The sequence below is a fragment of the Miniopterus natalensis genome, chromosome 2 (genome assembly GCF_054644295.1).
Source record: "Miniopterus natalensis isolate mMinNat1 chromosome 2, mMinNat1.hap1, whole genome shotgun sequence".
Lineage (NCBI taxonomy): Eukaryota > Metazoa > Chordata > Mammalia > Chiroptera > Miniopteridae > Miniopterus > Miniopterus natalensis.
The window spans coordinates 75,337,628-75,354,640 of record NC_142082.1 but is presented as its reverse complement, the minus strand read 5'-3'; the positions used below and the strand labels follow the sequence as shown (position 1 = coordinate 75,354,640).

At 38.6% G+C, this 17,013-nt stretch overlaps 1 protein-coding gene and 1 pseudogene across 1 annotated transcript in view; one reads left to right on the top strand and one right to left on the bottom strand.

The window, feature by feature from the left end:
* The window catches only part of FNDC3A (fibronectin type III domain containing 3A), a 189,668-nt gene that overhangs the window by 127,928 nt on the left and 44,727 nt on the right, over positions 1-17,013 (bottom strand). The window contains exon 3 of the mRNA XM_016205446.2: positions 387-462. Coding sequence (XP_016060932.1) covers positions 387-462 — 76 coding nt within the window. The remainder of the gene's footprint in view (positions 1-386; positions 463-17,013) is intronic.
* Positions 14,290-14,776, top strand: LOC107531404 (mitochondrial pyruvate carrier 2 pseudogene; annotated as a pseudogene).

Sequence of the window (17,013 nt, the reverse complement as noted above, 5' to 3'; positions counted from 1 at the left end):
GGTACAGTAAGTACAAGACAAATTGAAGAGACAGTGAATAAGTTAATTTACCAAGCTGAAAGTAAAACACTGCTGAAGGGAAAATGGGTTGAAAGACTAGAAAAATAAAATGATCTTTTAAAAAGATTAAGGAACCTGAACTGGATTTACTGAAGATTTTTGAGCAGGGAAGTGACATAAACAATATAATATTATAGTAAGATTAATCAAGAAACCAGGACAAAGAAATTAATTAGGATGCTGCCGCAGTCATTAAGCTATGAGGTATTCAGAGTTTGCCTTGGTGTGGTGGTAGAGAGAAAGAAAGGAAGAAACCACAAGAATATATATTTTTATGTATCATAACTTTTCTCTTTTCTCCAGCAATAATAAATTACCATTCTTACCTGTAATGCACTGAAACTGTCCATCTTCTCTTCTTATTGTAAATGCTTCTCCTGGGTTAACTTGTACCAGAATAACCTTAAAAAGAGGGGAAGAAGTATTAATCAAAACAACAGTAGAGCAAATTAGTATATCAAGAGCTAGCAAGTGAGTAGGTGTGTGCTATTTAACCCTATGAAACTGGAAAGGAAAAACGGGGATTACATATTTTACACATTAGTTAAAAAAATATTATTTCACTTTTCTGGAGGTTAGACTTAAGTCAAAAGTAAGGGAATAAGAAAAAGATAGAGGCAAATTTTTATTGAAAAGTCAGTAAACTTCACTATGAAACATGGATGGAACCAAACCACAGAATATTTGTTCTGCATTTTCTTTTTTTTAAATCCTCAACTGATGATACTGCTTCTATTGCTTTTCAGAGAGAACGGGAGGGAGGGAGGGAGAGAGAATATAGATGTGAGAGACACACATTGACTGGCTGCCTCCCACACATGCAGGGAGCAAACCAGCAACCCTGGTACATGCCCTCGACAGGAAATCGAACCCTCAACCCTTCAATGAGAGGGCCGACACTCTAACCTCTGAACCACACCAGTCAGGGTAAGTTTTGCGTTTTTTAAAACATAAAGTACAGATTTGTAAGTAGAGAATACTTGAATTAGTAGGACATTTCAAATTATATTTAAGAATCCCACCAATTTAAGTAGTTTTATTTTCATTTTATAGGTAATACTCACCAATTTCATTACATTTGAAAAACAAAACTGGAAAAAAAATCTGAGGTCCTTCTATCCTAAGATAAACATTGTTAACATTTTGATGAATTTCTTAGTCTTGTTCTATAGACATAGGCTTAATTTTTCTCCTTAAACATAGATATATGATCTCCAATTCTGTATTCTAACATTATAAAAAGACTTTTGCATGTTATTACAATATTTCATCAAATGACTATACCACAAACTATTTTACCATTCTCTTAATGTAAAAAAATTAAGTAGTTTTCAATTTTGCTATTATTATAAACAATGCAGATGAGAGCATTTTGGTCTGTACTTTTTCGCTCTATATAATTAGTATTGTTCCCTTCTGATATATTCCCAGAAACAGAATTCTTGTGTCTGTTGCTAAACTGCTTTTAACAAAAGTTTTACTAATTCATATTCCCCCTCATAGACTTTGAGAACATCCTTTTACATCTTCCACAAACATGGAAATTATAGTTTTAAAATCTCTGCTACCTTGCTGGATGAAAATGGTATATTACTATCTTTTAAATTTGCACTTGATTTTTTTTTAATCTTTTTAAAAAACAAAAACAAAACTTCATTGATTTCAGAGAGAGGAAGGGAGAGGACGAGAGAGAGTTGAAACATCAATGATGAGAGTCATTGATTGGCTGCCTCCTGCATGCCCCCCACTAGGGATCGAGCCTGCAATCTGGGCATGTGCCCTGCCTGGGAATCGAACCATGGTCTCCTGGATCCTAGCTCAATGCTCAACTGCTGAGCCATGCCCAGCTGGGCTGCACTTGATTTTTAATGAGGTTAGATGCTATATTTTATTTTTGTTGCTAGCTCTTTTGTAAACTGGCTGTTTATGTTATCTTTTGGGGTTTTAAGTGTTCTTAGTGAATTGTATTAATTCCTTGCATATTAATAATACTAAGTCCTGGCAGATGTGGCTCAGTTGAGCGTTTTCCCATGCAGTGAGAGGTTGCCAGTTAGATTCCCAGTCAGGACGCAAGCCGGGGTTACGGGCTCAATCCCCAGAAGGGACTGTGCAGCAGGCAGCAAATTGATGTTTCTCTCTCATCAACGTTTTGCTCTCTTGCCCCTTCTCTCTCCCTAAATTCAATAGAAATATACTTAAAAAATAATAGTAATAATATTGTACTATATTATACAGAAATTATATCTAGTTTCTTTCTTCTTCATTTTTAACACAATTGTTTATTTTCTTACAGCCAAGGTTATCTGCTTTTGTCTTTGTGGCCATCTTCTACTGTTTCTAAATTTAAGTTGTGGCTGATTATCAAGTACTTGAAATATGGTTAATCTGTATTTAGATGTGCTATAAGTGTAAAATACATACTGGATTTCAAAGACTTGGTACAAAAAAACTCCAACAATGTAAATACCTTGCTAATAGTTTTTATACTGATTACATGATGAAATAATATTCTGAACATACTGAGTTAAATAAGCATTATCACAATTAATTTCACCTGTTTTTACTTTTTTTATTTTGAAATTTAAAATATTAATCATTTCTTGTTTAAAATGTACAGATGTTCTGACATATGTACACTTAAGTGTTATCACCACAATGAAGAAACATTTCCATCATTCCAAAAGGTTTCCCCCTGTGACTGCTGATCCATTTTCTGTCACTATAGATGAGTTGGCATTTTCTACAAGTTTAAATAATTAAAATAATACAGTATGTATTTTTTGGTCTGGATTGTTCCATTGAGCAGAATTACTTTGAGGCTCATGCATATAGTGGCATGTGGCAGTAGTTCGTATCTTCATATTTGAGATGGATGCTGCTGTATGGATTGACTACAATTCGTTCATTCATTCACCTAAGGATGCACGTTTATACTGTGTCCAGTTTGGGGCCATTACAAATAAACCTGCTAGGAACATCTGTGTAAAAACCTCTGTATGGACATGCACTTTAATTTCTTTGGGTAAATACTCAGGAGCGGAATGCTGGATCACATGGTAGATGTTTAACTTTTTAAGAGACTGGTAACCTGTTTTTGAACGTGGCTGTACCATTTTACATTCCTGCCAGCAGTATGTGAGAGTTCCATTTTCTCCACATCCTTGTCAACACTTGATGTAGTCAGTCTTTTTAATTTTAGGCACTCTAACAGGTGTGTTGTGGTATCTTATTGCGGTTTTAATTTATATTTCCCTCATTACTAATAATATTGAGCACCTTTTCAACCGTTTTTACTTTTTTAACGTGGCTACTGTAAATTTAAAAGTAGACACAAGCCAGTTCTTGAGAGTCATTCTAAGGGCAATAAAGAGTGTTACTTATGCAGGCAGTGCTATGGAGGACCACCCTGGCTGCACTGTAGCAACCAGTTATAGGAAGACCTGTCAGGAGGCTATAGTAGTCATCTAAGTAGGTTTCTTTTAATGCATTAACTTATTTATTTATGTTTTAAAAAATGTTTTATTGATTTTTAGAGAGAGGGGGAGGGAGAGATAGAAACATTGATGACAGAGAAACATCGATCAGCTGCCTCCTGCACGCCCCCAACTGGGGACTGAGCCCACAATCCAGGCAAGTGCACTGACCAGGAATCTAACCAGTGACCTCTTGGTGCACAGAAAGACATTCAACCACCTGAGCCATACTAGCCAACGCTGTTGAGCAAATTTTCATGTACTTCCTGGCCACATACATAATTTCTATGAAGAAATGACTATTTAAAACCTTTGCTGACTTTTTAATTGGGTTGTCTTTTTCTTGTTGAGTTGTAAAAGTTATTTATATATTCTAAATATAAGCCCCTTAATCAGAAAGATGATCTGCAAATATTTTCTTATTTTGTGGGCTGTAATTTCAGTTTTATGATACCAGTCCCTTAAAACACAAAATTTTTCAATTTTGATAAAGTACAATATTTCTTTTTTTTCTTCTTACTTATGCCTCACTAGAAATCATGAAGATAAGTTCAGGAAGAGGCAAGTAGCTGGAAGTAGTGTAGGCAGGGACCTGATTTACAGCTAAAATACTGTTCAATCAACTTGAAAAACCAAGTGAAGTGTAGCTGATTGGAAATATTGTATCTATGGAGCACTGAAGAAACCACATAGAGACTGATAAGAGGAGGAGAGTCATTAAAAGGGGGAGCCCTCCTCTAGCGGTGTGGTGGCTGAGCGGACCAAAGGATATGGCTGCAAAGCTCCCTCCCCCTGCGAGTGTGGGGTCTCAACCATACACAGGGATCCCTAACCCAAAGCAGCAGAGATGGGAAGAAGAGCCTGCGGAGCATTGGACAAAGGGATCCAGGTGGATTCTGTGGGCCTGGCAGATTTGGACCACATCTTTATGGTGAAGGAGCACTCCTATTGTTAGCATCCCCAGCCTGAGAAGTTTGCTCCGGACTCTGACTGCTAGGAAGTTTGCGCAGTTGTGTTTGGGTCCGGTGGAGGGGTTTGCAGGCTATACGCAGCAGTGACTTGGCGGGACCCTCTCCTTTCTTGAAAAGCATTGTGCAGCATCCCAGTCAGTCATTAAGCTGTTTGGCTTGGGGAAGGGGGAATGACTTCTCTCACCTCATGCACAGGGTCAGAACTCCTCCTCCCACTGGTGAAACCTAATGTCCTGCTCTGTCCTGCTAGGATGGTGGCACAGAGGACCAACACAGGTCTGGGAATTTCGGCTCCCGCTTTACTGAGACCAGCTGCACAGAGATTGGAGTCCTGTGTGGGGCTTATTTTCTACCTGCTCAAGCTTGGACTGGTGGCACAAGGGTAACTGGTTCTATGCAGAGCTGGGATTCTTGGACTGTATCCCCTGGGAAGGCTTCTGTCTGGTGAGCTCTGTGACTGCATTGTGGGGTGGCTGATCCAATCTCCTTGTGAGTTCCGCCAAGCAGGCTGCGAACACCATTCCTAACAGAAGACTGGTTCAGTCCTGTGAAGTCCTAGATAATCCCGCTGGGAAATTATGTGGAGAACAGGAGAACAGCTGAGAATGGGACATTTCAAGTTTAAGACCCACAGAAGCTATTGTCTGGGACTGGGAGGAAGTGCTTAGCCCCCTCCTGTGGGCTGGGCTGGCAATATCCTGAACTGGAGACTCTTTTAATCAATCCCTGAGCCCAGGGCAGCTGAAACTGCTTCTGAAGACTGCAGGCTGTAAACAACTGGAACCTGCAGCAAGTCCCATTAGGGGAAACTAGAGTTGGGGAGTCTGTTAAAGACTGAGGAGTCTGACTTGGAAGCAGAGACTAATTTCCCTGCACTGAGAATATCTGACTGTAATCTCCAAGCAGAGGAAGCCTGAGCCAGGCCAGCCTGAGTCCATCCCACAGACTCTCTTCAAAAGGCTCTGGAGAAGACAAGGCAACCTCAGGGGAGAAGCAGAATAGCTGTCAGGTGGAGGTGGACCTCAGGGAGCCTCGGTCCACCCACAGATCTGCTCCAAGCTCTAAGCTAAAAGAAGCAAACCATTTACACAGACTGGCCCCTCCCATACACACACAGGTCTAGTAGACACTGACACAAACAGTGAACAGAGTGATAACTATACACAGGTAGCCGAAGGCCAGGTAAAAACTACATCTGACAGCAAACTGCATCTGAAACCCACCAAAAAGGACCCAGAACCAATGGTGGGTCTCAGACCACACCAGACCTCAACCTAACTAGAAAAACGGCAATCCAAAGGTGGATCTTGGAAGGCTCCTGACACTGCTAGGAACAACCCCACCTTGGGGGGCAGCCCCTGGATAGCATCTAATACATGGTGATAAAGGTTTATCTCTATATACAACCAGCCTGAAGGGTTAATGATTGTGCTACTAACCCATCAAGGAACCTCAAGACTGCACCTGAAAAGCTGTTTGCACGCCATGGTTGTGGGGTTGAAGCTCATGGTTAGCCAGACTGAGGGTAGATCCCAAGCACGAAAGGGCCATCAGCAATCAAGACCCAATTACAACACGAGGGCCCAAGCAACCCACACAAGGGACAGTCCTAGAGCATCCAGCTCAGGAGATCAAGAAGACTGGACCACAGGACACCTACTACAGAAGGCCACCCCATCAAGACTGGGAGACAGCAATCCTATCTAATACAAAAAAACAAACACAATGAGACAGCCAAAATGGGGAGACAAAGAAACAGGCCCCAGATGAAAGAACAGGAGGAAACTCTAGAAAAAAAGGTAAATGAAATAAAGGCAAACAATTTATCAGAGAGAGAATTCAAACTAATAGTTATAGGGATACTCGAGGAACTTAGTGAGAGCAGCAGCAGCATGAAGGACAAAAAATCATGAAAAGTAATCAGTCAGAAATGATGAATGCCATATATGAAATACAGAATACACTGGAAGGCATAGCCAGTAGTCTGGAAAAAGCAGAGGATTGAATTAGTGAATTAGAAGACAAAATAGAAAAAAATAAATCAGAACAGCAAAAAGAAAATATAATTAAAAAGGATGATATAGTTCAAGGGAACTTGGAGACAACATGAAATGTAACAGCATCCACATCATACAGGTGCTAGGAGGAGAAGAAAGAGAGCAAGGGATAGAGAACCTGTTTGAAAAAATAATGACAGAACATTTCCCTAGCCTGGCGAAGGAAAATGTCAAACAAGTTCAGGAAGCACAGAGAGTCCCAAACAAGATAAACACAAAGAGACCCACACTAAGACACATCATAATTTAAAAGGCCAAGATTAGAGACAAAGAATCTTAAAGGCAGCAAAAGAGAAACAGTTAACTACAAGGGAGTTCCCTGTCAGATGATTGCTCAACAGAAAAACTTCAGGCCAGAAGGGATTGGCATGAAATATTCAAAGTAATGAAAAGCAAGCACCTGCACCCACAACTGCTCTATCCAGCAAGGCTATCATTTAAAATCGAAGGCAAAATAAAGAGCTGCCCGGACAAAAGAAGAGTAAAGGAGTTCATAACCACTAAACCAGCAATGTAAGAAATGTTAAAGGAACTGCTTTAAGAAGAAATACAGAGAGGAACATAAGTATGAAGAAAAAAATAAGGGCAATAAATAAGTACCTATCAATAATAACCTTAAATGTAAATGTATTAAATGCTCCAATCAAAAGATACAGGGTAGTTGAATGGATAGGAAAACCAGGCCCATATATATGCTGTCTATAAGAGATTCAACTCAGAACAAAAGATACACACAGGCTGAAAGTGAAGGGATGGAAAAAAAGAATTCCATGCAAATGGGGGAAAAAAAAAAAAAGCTAGGGTAGCAATACTTATATCTGACAAAACAAAGGCCATAACAAGAAACAAAGAAGGTCGCTATATAATAATAAAGGGGCTGACTCAACAAGAGGATATAACCCTTATAAACACATATGCACCAAAATATATAAAAAAAACTTTTGGTGGACTTTAAGTGAGAGACTGATAGCAAAATAGTCATAGTAGGGGACTTTAAAACCCCACTGTCATCAATTGACATATCTTCTAGACAAAAAATCAACAAGGAAACAGCAATTTTAAATGATACTCTGGATCATCTGGATTTGACTGATATTGACAGGCAGCCTCAAGAAGCAAGGAAAATCTCTAGTAAACAATCTAAATCTACACATAAAAGAATTGGAAAAAGAACAGCATGCAAGGCCCAGAGTAAATAGAAGGAGGCAAATAATAAAGAACGGAGCAGAAGTAAATGACAGGGAAACTAAAAAAAAAAATACAAAAGATAAATGAAACCAAAAGCTGGCTCTTTGAAAGGATCAACAAGATCAATGAACCTTTAACCAGACGCATCAAGAAACAAAGAGAGCAGATCCAAATAAGCGAAGTCAGAAATGAAAGAGGAGAGGTAGCAGCTGACATCACAGAAACATAAAAGACGGTAAGAAAATATTATGGACAACTAAAGGCCAACAAAATAGACAACCTGGGAGAAATGAACAAATTCCTAGAAACATACAATCTTCCTCAATCAGTAAGAATCAGAAAACCCAAATAGACCATTAACTACTAATGAAACTGAAGCAGTAATCAAAAAACTCCCAGCAAACAAAAGTCTTGACCCAGATGGCTTCACAGGCAAATTTTACTACATTCAAAAGAGAACAAACACCTATCCGGCTCAAACTATTCCAAAAAATTCAAGAGAAGGGAAGATTTCCAAACTCTTTTTATGAGGCCAACATTATCCTAATACCAAAACCAGACAAAGACACAACAAAGAAAGAAAATTATAAGCCAATATCCTTGATGAACATAGATGCTAAAATCCTCAACAAAATATTAGCAAATCAGATCCAGCAAAACATTAAAAATACCATACACCATGATCAAGTGGGATTTATTCTGGGGATGCAATGCTGGTACAATATTTGCAATTCAATAAATGTGACACATTACATAAGCAAAATGGAAGATAAAAATCACAAGATTGTATCAACAGATACAGAAAAAGCATTTGATAAAATCCACCACCCATTTATGAGAAAAACTCAGCAAAGTGGAATAAAGGGAACTCACCTCAACATAATAAAGGCCATATGTGAAAAACCTACAGCCAATATCATCCTCAATGGGCAAAAACTAAAAGCATTTCCCTTAAGATTAGGAAGAAGACAGGGATGTTCGCTTTCATCACTCTTATTCAACATAGTACTGGAAGCCCTACCCCCAGCAATCAGACAAGAAGAAATAAAAGGTATCCAAATTGGAAAGGAGGAAGTAAAACTGTCATTATTTGCAGGTGACATGAAATTGTATATAGAAAACCCTAAACACTCCATCAAGAAACTACTAGATCTAATAAATGAATTCAGCAAAGTTGCAGAATACAAAATTAATATCCAGAAGTTGATTGCATTTTTATACACCAATAATGAACTATTAGAAAGAAAAACTAAGAAAACAACCCCATTTAACATTACAACTCAGAGACCTACAATGATAATGAAGAAATAAAGGAAGATACAAATAAGTGGAAGCCTATACCATGTTCATGGACTGGAAGTTAACATTAAATCCATACTACCCAAAGAAATTATAGATTCAACACAATCCCTATTAAAATACCAATGGCATATTTCACAGATCTAGAACAAATATTCCAAAAATTTATATGGAACCAAAAAAGAATCCAAATAGACACAGCAATCTTGAGAATGAAGAACGAAGTTGGAGGAATCAAAATATCTGATATCAAACTACACTACAAAGGTCACGGTAATCAAAATAGCCTGGTACTGGCATCAGAACAGGCATATAGATCATGGAACACAATAGAGAGCCAGAAATCAATCAACGCCTTTATGGTCAATTAATATCTGACAAAGGAGGCAAGAATAAACAACAGAGTAAAGATAGTCTCTTCAATAAATGGTGTTGGGATAATTAAACAGATACAAGCAAAACAGTGAAGCTAGACCACCAACTTACACCATACAAAATAATAAACTCAAAGTGAATAAAAGACTTAAATGTAAGTGGTGAAACCTAAAAAATCCTAGAAGAAAATAGGCAGTAAAATATGCGATATCTCTCACAGCAATATTTTTGCTGATATATCTCCGAGGGCAAAGCAAACTCAGGAAAAGATAAACAAATGGGACTACATCAAGTCAAAAAGCTTCTGCACAGCAAAAGAAACCATCGACAAAATGAAAAGAGAATCCACTGTATGGGAAAACATATTTGTCAATAATACATGTTAAGGCGATAATTTCCAAAATATATAAAGAACTTATACAGCTCCACAACAGGAAGACAAACAATCAAATTAAGAAATAGGCCAAGGACCTGCATAGACAATTCTCCAAAGAGGACATACAGATGGCCAATAGACATATGAAAAACCGCTAAAGATCACTAATCATCAGAGATGCAAATTAAAATTACAATGAGGTATCACCTCACACCTGTCAGAATGGCTACTACCCAAAATCAACAAACAACAAATCCTGGTGAGGATGTGGAGAAAATGGAACCCTACTGCACTGTTGGTGGAAATGCAGACTGATGTAGCCACTGTGGAAAACAGTATGGAGTTTCCTCAAAAAATTAAAAATGAAACTGCCTTCTGACACAGTGATTCCACTTGTAGGAATATATCCTGAGTCCTAAAACACAAATCAGAAAGAATATATGCACCCCCATGTTCACAGCAGTGTTATTTACAATAGTAAAGATCTGGAAACAGCCCAAGTGCCCATCAGTAGATAAAAAGCTGTGGTACATTTACACAGTGGAATACTATGTGGCTGTAAAAAAGAAGAAACCCTTACCCTTTTCGACAGCATGGATGGACCTGGAGAGTATTATGCTAAGTGAAATAAGCCAGTCAGAGAAAGACAAAAAGAATATGATGTCACTAATATGTAGAATCTAATGACCAAAATAAACTAACAAACAAAATGGAACCAGAAGCATGGATACCTGGAATAGACTGGCGGGTGCCAAAGGGAGGGAGGTGGGTGTGACTGGATAAAGAAGCTGAAGGGATTAGCTAAAGAACTTATGTGTACATCCTGGGGACACAAACAATAGTGTGGTGAAGGCCAAGGGAGGGGGAAGTAGGGATAGGTAGGAGGCAGGGGTAGGAGGGGGGAGGTGATGAGGGAAGTCTGCATTAATGTCAACATTAAAAATTTTCAATAAAAAAAATTCATGACGATAGAAGTTTTTATGTGAACATGGGGTTTTTTTATTGAGTATATACCTAGGAGAATTGCTGGGTCATATGATAATTATATATACCCCTATATTTTATTCTAAGAGTTTTTATAGTCCAGCTCTTATTTCAGGTTTTGATTCGTTGTGAGTTGATTTTTGTATACTTTCTGAGGTAGAAATCCAAGTTCATGCTTTTGCATGTGGATATCTAGTTGTTTCAGCACCATTTGGGGAAAATACTGTTCTTTTCTCATTGAATCATTTTGGGATCTTTGTCAAGAGGCAACCAATCATAAATGTAAGGATTTGTTTTAGGACTCTAAATTCTACTCCACTGATCTATACATGTCTATCCTTATTCCAGTACCACACTGTCTTGATTACTGTAACTTTATAGCAAGTTTTGAAATTATAAGATGTTGAGTCCTTCAACTTTGTTCTATTTCAAAACTGTTTTAGCTATTCTGGATTCTTAGCATTTCCATATGAATTTTAGAATCTACTTGTCAATTTCTACAAGTAATTCAGCTGGGATTTTGGTAAGTGATGTGTTAAATCTGTATAATTTAGAAAGTACTGCTATCTAAACAATATTAAATCTTCTGATCTAAGATCAGGGTGTCTTTCTATTTTTTTAGGTCTTCCTTTCAACAGTGTTTTGCAATTTTCAGTATACAAGTCTTGTAGTTCTTTTGTTAAAATTTCTTCCTATTTTTTTTTGATACTACTGTAAATGGAAATGTTTTCTTAACTTCATTTTCAGATTGTTCATTGCTAGTATAGAAATATAATTGATATTTCTATATTGAACTTTTATTCTACAACCTTGCTGAACTCATTAGTTCTAACAGTTTGGGTTTTTTAGTGGATTCTTCAGGATTTTCTTTTCACAAAACCACGTCATTTGAGAAGAGATAGTTTTATTCCTTTTCTAATCCAAATGCCTTTAATTCCTTTACTTGCTTATTTACCCTGGCTAGAACTTCCAGTATAATGTTGAACAGAAGTAGTGAAAGCAAGATATTCTTGTCTTAATTCTTGATCTTGAAAAACATTCAGTCTTTCACCATTAAGTATGTAATGCTTAAGGTTGTGTTTTTTTTAAAAAAAATAAATGCCCCTTATGAGTTTGAGGAAATTACCTTCTGTTCCTAGTTTATGGAGTGTTTTTATCATAAATGGGTGTTGAATTTCATCAAATTCTTTTTTGGAGTCTATGTATACTGAATCCTTTTTTCATTCCTGGGATAAATCCCACTTAATTGTAATATATAACCCATTTTATATGTTGCTGTATTTGGTCTGCAGGTATTTTGTTGAAGATTTTGTCTACATTCATAAGGGATATTGGTTTGTAGTTTTCTTATGATGTTTTATGAGAGTATGTACTATGTTTTCTTAAATTCTATATTTGTCTACTTGGCATGCATTAATCACAGGGCAAATTACATTAACTATGTTTTCTTATTTTCTATGTTCTTGATGCTCTGGCATTTGTAGCAGAGCTGGCCACAGAGAGATTGCCCCTTCCCCAATGGTTAACTAATTCTTACACAGAGCAAGAGCTCAGCCAGGAACACACTTCTCATATGCAAACCAACCAACTACAAGTCTACAGTTCCAACGTACTTCTTACTGAACTCTTACACAGACGAAACCTGTGTTTCCCTTGCCTTAAATCATCTCAGAGCCAAGTACCAGGCAATTAAAGACCACTGTACAGCCGAAGCCTGAAGTCTAACAGAGCCTATAACTAAGGATATACAGAAGCCACATGGAGACTGATGGGGGGTGGGGGAAGATGAGGAACAGGCTGGGCCCAAACAATGTGTGGTGGTTCAAGATTGAGAGGGATATCTTGGCTGTAAATGTTTCCCCTGAGGAGCAAGGGATCCCAGCTCCACACCAGGATACCAAGCCAAGGGTTCCAATGTTGAAAAGAGAAGTCTCCATAATTTCTGGCTGTGAAAACCATCAGGGATTGTAGCTGAGTGAGATGAAGGGCTTCTGGAATCCCAGGCCTTCCTCTTAAAAGGCCCACGTACAGACTTAATTGCAGATGGAATCACTCACTCTGAACTCCAGCAAAGGGGCATTGGCTCAAAAGGCACCAGAGAATAACTTGGTGATTTTGTGAGACCCTTCCCTACCCAACTCAACCTACAGAACCACCCAAGCCTCTTCCAGTGGCTTTTCCATACAAATGGCCTGTCTTGGCTCATGATGCAAATTTCCTAAAATCTCTCAAAGGTTCACAAACCCCAAACAAGCAGCATCTGGCCTCAGCCTACCCCGTATCTCTTGTTAAGCAGCCCCACATCCGGCACTAGTGGCAGCCAGCCTCAATTCACAGCTTAGCCTCTTAAAGGCACCTCCAAGCCCAGTACAAGTAGCAACCACTGGCAGATCACTTGGTAGCTCAGACCAAGTGGCCCTAGCCAGGACACAGGCAGCAGCTAACTCTAGCCTGCACCAGAGCCCCCCTGCCCAAGAGGTCCCAGTAACAACACACCCAATGGCCAGCTTTATACCACACCAGAGCATCACCCAACCACCTCTATAAAAGACACACCCAAAGAGCAGTCTCAACAGGCACCAGAGCCCTGCTAAAGCAAATCCTGCACCATAGGGATAGGGTCGCCTCCTGCACAACAGCTACTCCATTGTAGTCATGGCCAATCCTCACAACCAATCAGTATAAGGGTCAATCCCTTCCACTTGATGTGCTAATAGCAATCAAGGCTCAACTACAACAGGAGGAAACAGACAACCCACCCAGGGGACACTCCTGGAGCATACAGCTCAGGTGACCAGGAAGTCTCACCACTGGGCCCCACAGGACACTTACTACATAAGGCCACTATACCAAGACTGGGAGATATAGCAGATCTACCAATACATAAAAACAACACAGGAAGGCAGCCAAAATAAGGAGATAAAGAAAAATATCCCAAATTACAGAACAGAACAAAATTCCAGAAAAAGAACTAAACAAAATGGAGACAAGCAATCTACCAGATGCAGAGTTTAAAACACTGGTTAAAAAGATGCTCAATGATATCAGTCAGAAAATCAACAAAAAGATACGAAGCATAAAAATGAAGATAGAAAACATAAACAAGAACCAGCCATAAGCTGAAATGAACAATATATTAGAGGGAATCAACAGTAGATTAGATGAAGCAGATGACCGAATCAGCAATTTGGAAGACAAAGGAGCAGAAATACCCAATCAGAACAGCAAGAAGAAAAAATAAGTTAAAAATATGAGGACAATTTAAGGGGCCTCAGGAACAACATCAAGCATACCAACACTCACATGATAGGGGTACCAGAAAGATGAGAGCGTGAGCAAGGGTGATTTGCGGGGGGGTGGGGGGCAGGCTGAGCGGCAGTGGGAAGAGCACCCTAGGGAAGAAGAGAAGGACGCGAGGCCCTGAGGTGGGGGAGAGTGACGAGCTTCCCTTCGTGGTCAGCCAGGGACCAGTACACAGCCACCCACCCGCCCACTGGGCCACAGAGATGTCAGCTGCCAGCATCTGAGGCCTGAGGGCCACCTACCGCCAGGTCCTTGATAAAGTGGAGCTCATGCTGCCTGAGAAACTGAGGCCGCTGTACAACCACCCGGCAGGTCCCAGAACATTTTTTTTTCTGGGCTCCAATTATGAAATGGGGGTTGGTGTGTGCTGGATTGGCTGACATGGCCAGACCTGCAGAAACACTCAGCACAGCTCAATCTGCTGTTTTGCTGGCTACAGGGCTTATTTGGTCAAGATACTCACTTGTAATTATTCCAAAAAACTGGAATCTGTTTGCTGTTAATTTCTTTGTCAGTGCAGCAGGAGCCTCTCAGCTCTTTCATATTTGGAGATATAACCAAGAACGAAAAGCTAACGCAAACAAATAAAAGAGCTCCTAATCATCCCAACAACCTAGACGTAGCCATAACCACTGGGACCTAGTTTGATTTATCATTTGGTTATTGGTAAGGTGACACTCCCTGTGCTAATGATTGAAGTGCATAATAAAATTCTAACAACTGGGAGTACACGATTCAACAGAAAAATAAAGCAAATTATTAACAGAAAAAAAAAAAAAAAAAGGAGAGCAAGGAATTGAAAAACTATTAGAAGAAATAATGATGAAATACTTCCCTAACCTGGTGAAGTAAACATAAAAGCCCAGGAAGTGCATAGTCTCTCAAACAAGATGAACCCAAAGAGGCCCACACCAACACACATCACAATTAAAATGCCAAAAATTAAACAGAGAATCTTAAAAGCAGCCAAGAAAAGCAGTTACTTACAAGGGAGCTCCCATAAGACTATCAACTGACTTCTTAACAGAAACATTTCATGCCAGAAGGGACTGACATTAAATATTCAAAGGGATGAAAAGAAACTACCTACAACCAAGATTACTCTATCCAACAAAGCTATCATTTAGAATTGAAGGACAAATAGAGAGCTTCCTATATAAGAAAAAGCTAAAGGAGTTCATCGCCACCAAAACTGCATTATAAGAAATGGTAAAGAGACTTCTTCTTCCGAAAAAAAAAAAAAAAAAGATAAAAAATATAAATAATAAGACCTGGCTGGTGAGGCTCAGTTGGCTGGGCAGAGTCCCATGCACCCAGAGGTTGCTGGTTTGATTCCTGCTCAGGGCACATGCCCGAGTTGCAGGCTCAATCCCCAGAAGGGGGCGTGCAGGAAGAGGCAGCCGATCAATGTTACACTCTCACATTGATGTTTTCTCTCTCCCTCTCCCTTTTTCTTTCTCTAAAAAAATCAATGAACTATCCTAAAATAAATGAATATGTTATTAATAAAATGGCAACAACTACATATCTATCAACAATTACTTTAAAAGTAAATTTTAAATGCTCCTTTCAAAGATATCGGATGGCTGAATAGATTAAGAAAACAAGACCCTCACATTACAAGAGACTCACTTCAGACTGAAAAACATACACACAGACTGAAAGTAACGGGATGGAGAAAGTTCATAAAAATAGAAAGGAAGAAAAAAAAAGCTGGGGTAGCAATACTTACACCAGACGAAACACACTTCAAAATAAAGGCTATAACAAGGGAAAAAGGACCCAACAATTCCACTTCTGGGTATTTATCCCAAGAAACCCAAAACACTAAATCGAAAAGACACATGCATCCATATAGTCACTGTAGCATTATTCACAATAGCCAAGATAATGGAAGCAACCTAAGTGTCCGTTAATAGATGAATGGATAAAGATGAAGCGGTATATACATGCAATGGAATATTACTCAGCCATAAAAAAAGAATAAAACTTTTCCATCTGCAACAACACTGATGGACCCAGAGGGTATTGTGCTGAGTAAAACAAGTCAGAGAGAGAACTACAAACACTGTATGATTTCACTTATATGTGAAATCTAAAAAACAAAATAAATGAGGCAACAAAACAGAAACAAACTCATAGACACAGGGAACATTTTGATGGTTGCTAGATGAGAGGGGGTTGGGGGGATGGGTAAAAAAGGGGAAGGGATTAAGAAGTACTAATTGGTAGTTACAAAATAGTCATGGGGGTGTAAAGTACAGCATAGGTAATATAGTCGATAATATTGTAATAACTATGTGTGGTGTCAGATGGGTACTAGATTTCTCAGGGTGATCACTCCAAGTTATATAAATGTCTAATCACTATGATGTACACTTAAAACTAATAGACTATTGTATGTAAACTGTAATTGCAGACTAAAAAATTATTAAAAAAAGATATAATCTCAAATCAAGCACATGCTTGAAAATGCAAACTGGTACAAGCACTTCGGAAAACAGTTTGGCAGTTTCTTATAAACATAACCTTACCATACATGATCCAGCAATCATGCTCCTAGGTATTTACCCAATTGAGTTGAAAATTTATGTCCATCCAAAAACCTGCACATGAATGTTTAAAGCAGCTTTGTTTATAATTGCCCAAAACTGAAAACAACCAAGTCCTTCAGTAGGTGAATAAACACTATGGTACATTCATACAATAAAATATTATTCAATAATAAAAAGAAATGAGCTAGTAAGCCATGAAAATAAATTATCTAGACCACACTACTAAGTGAAAGAAGTTGATCTGAAAGGGCTATATAATGTATGAATCCAACTGTATGACATTCTAAAAAAAATAAAATTATAGGGACAGTATAAATATTGGTGATTGCCAGGGGTTGGGGTCAGGTGGGAAGTGAGGGAGGGTTGACTAGG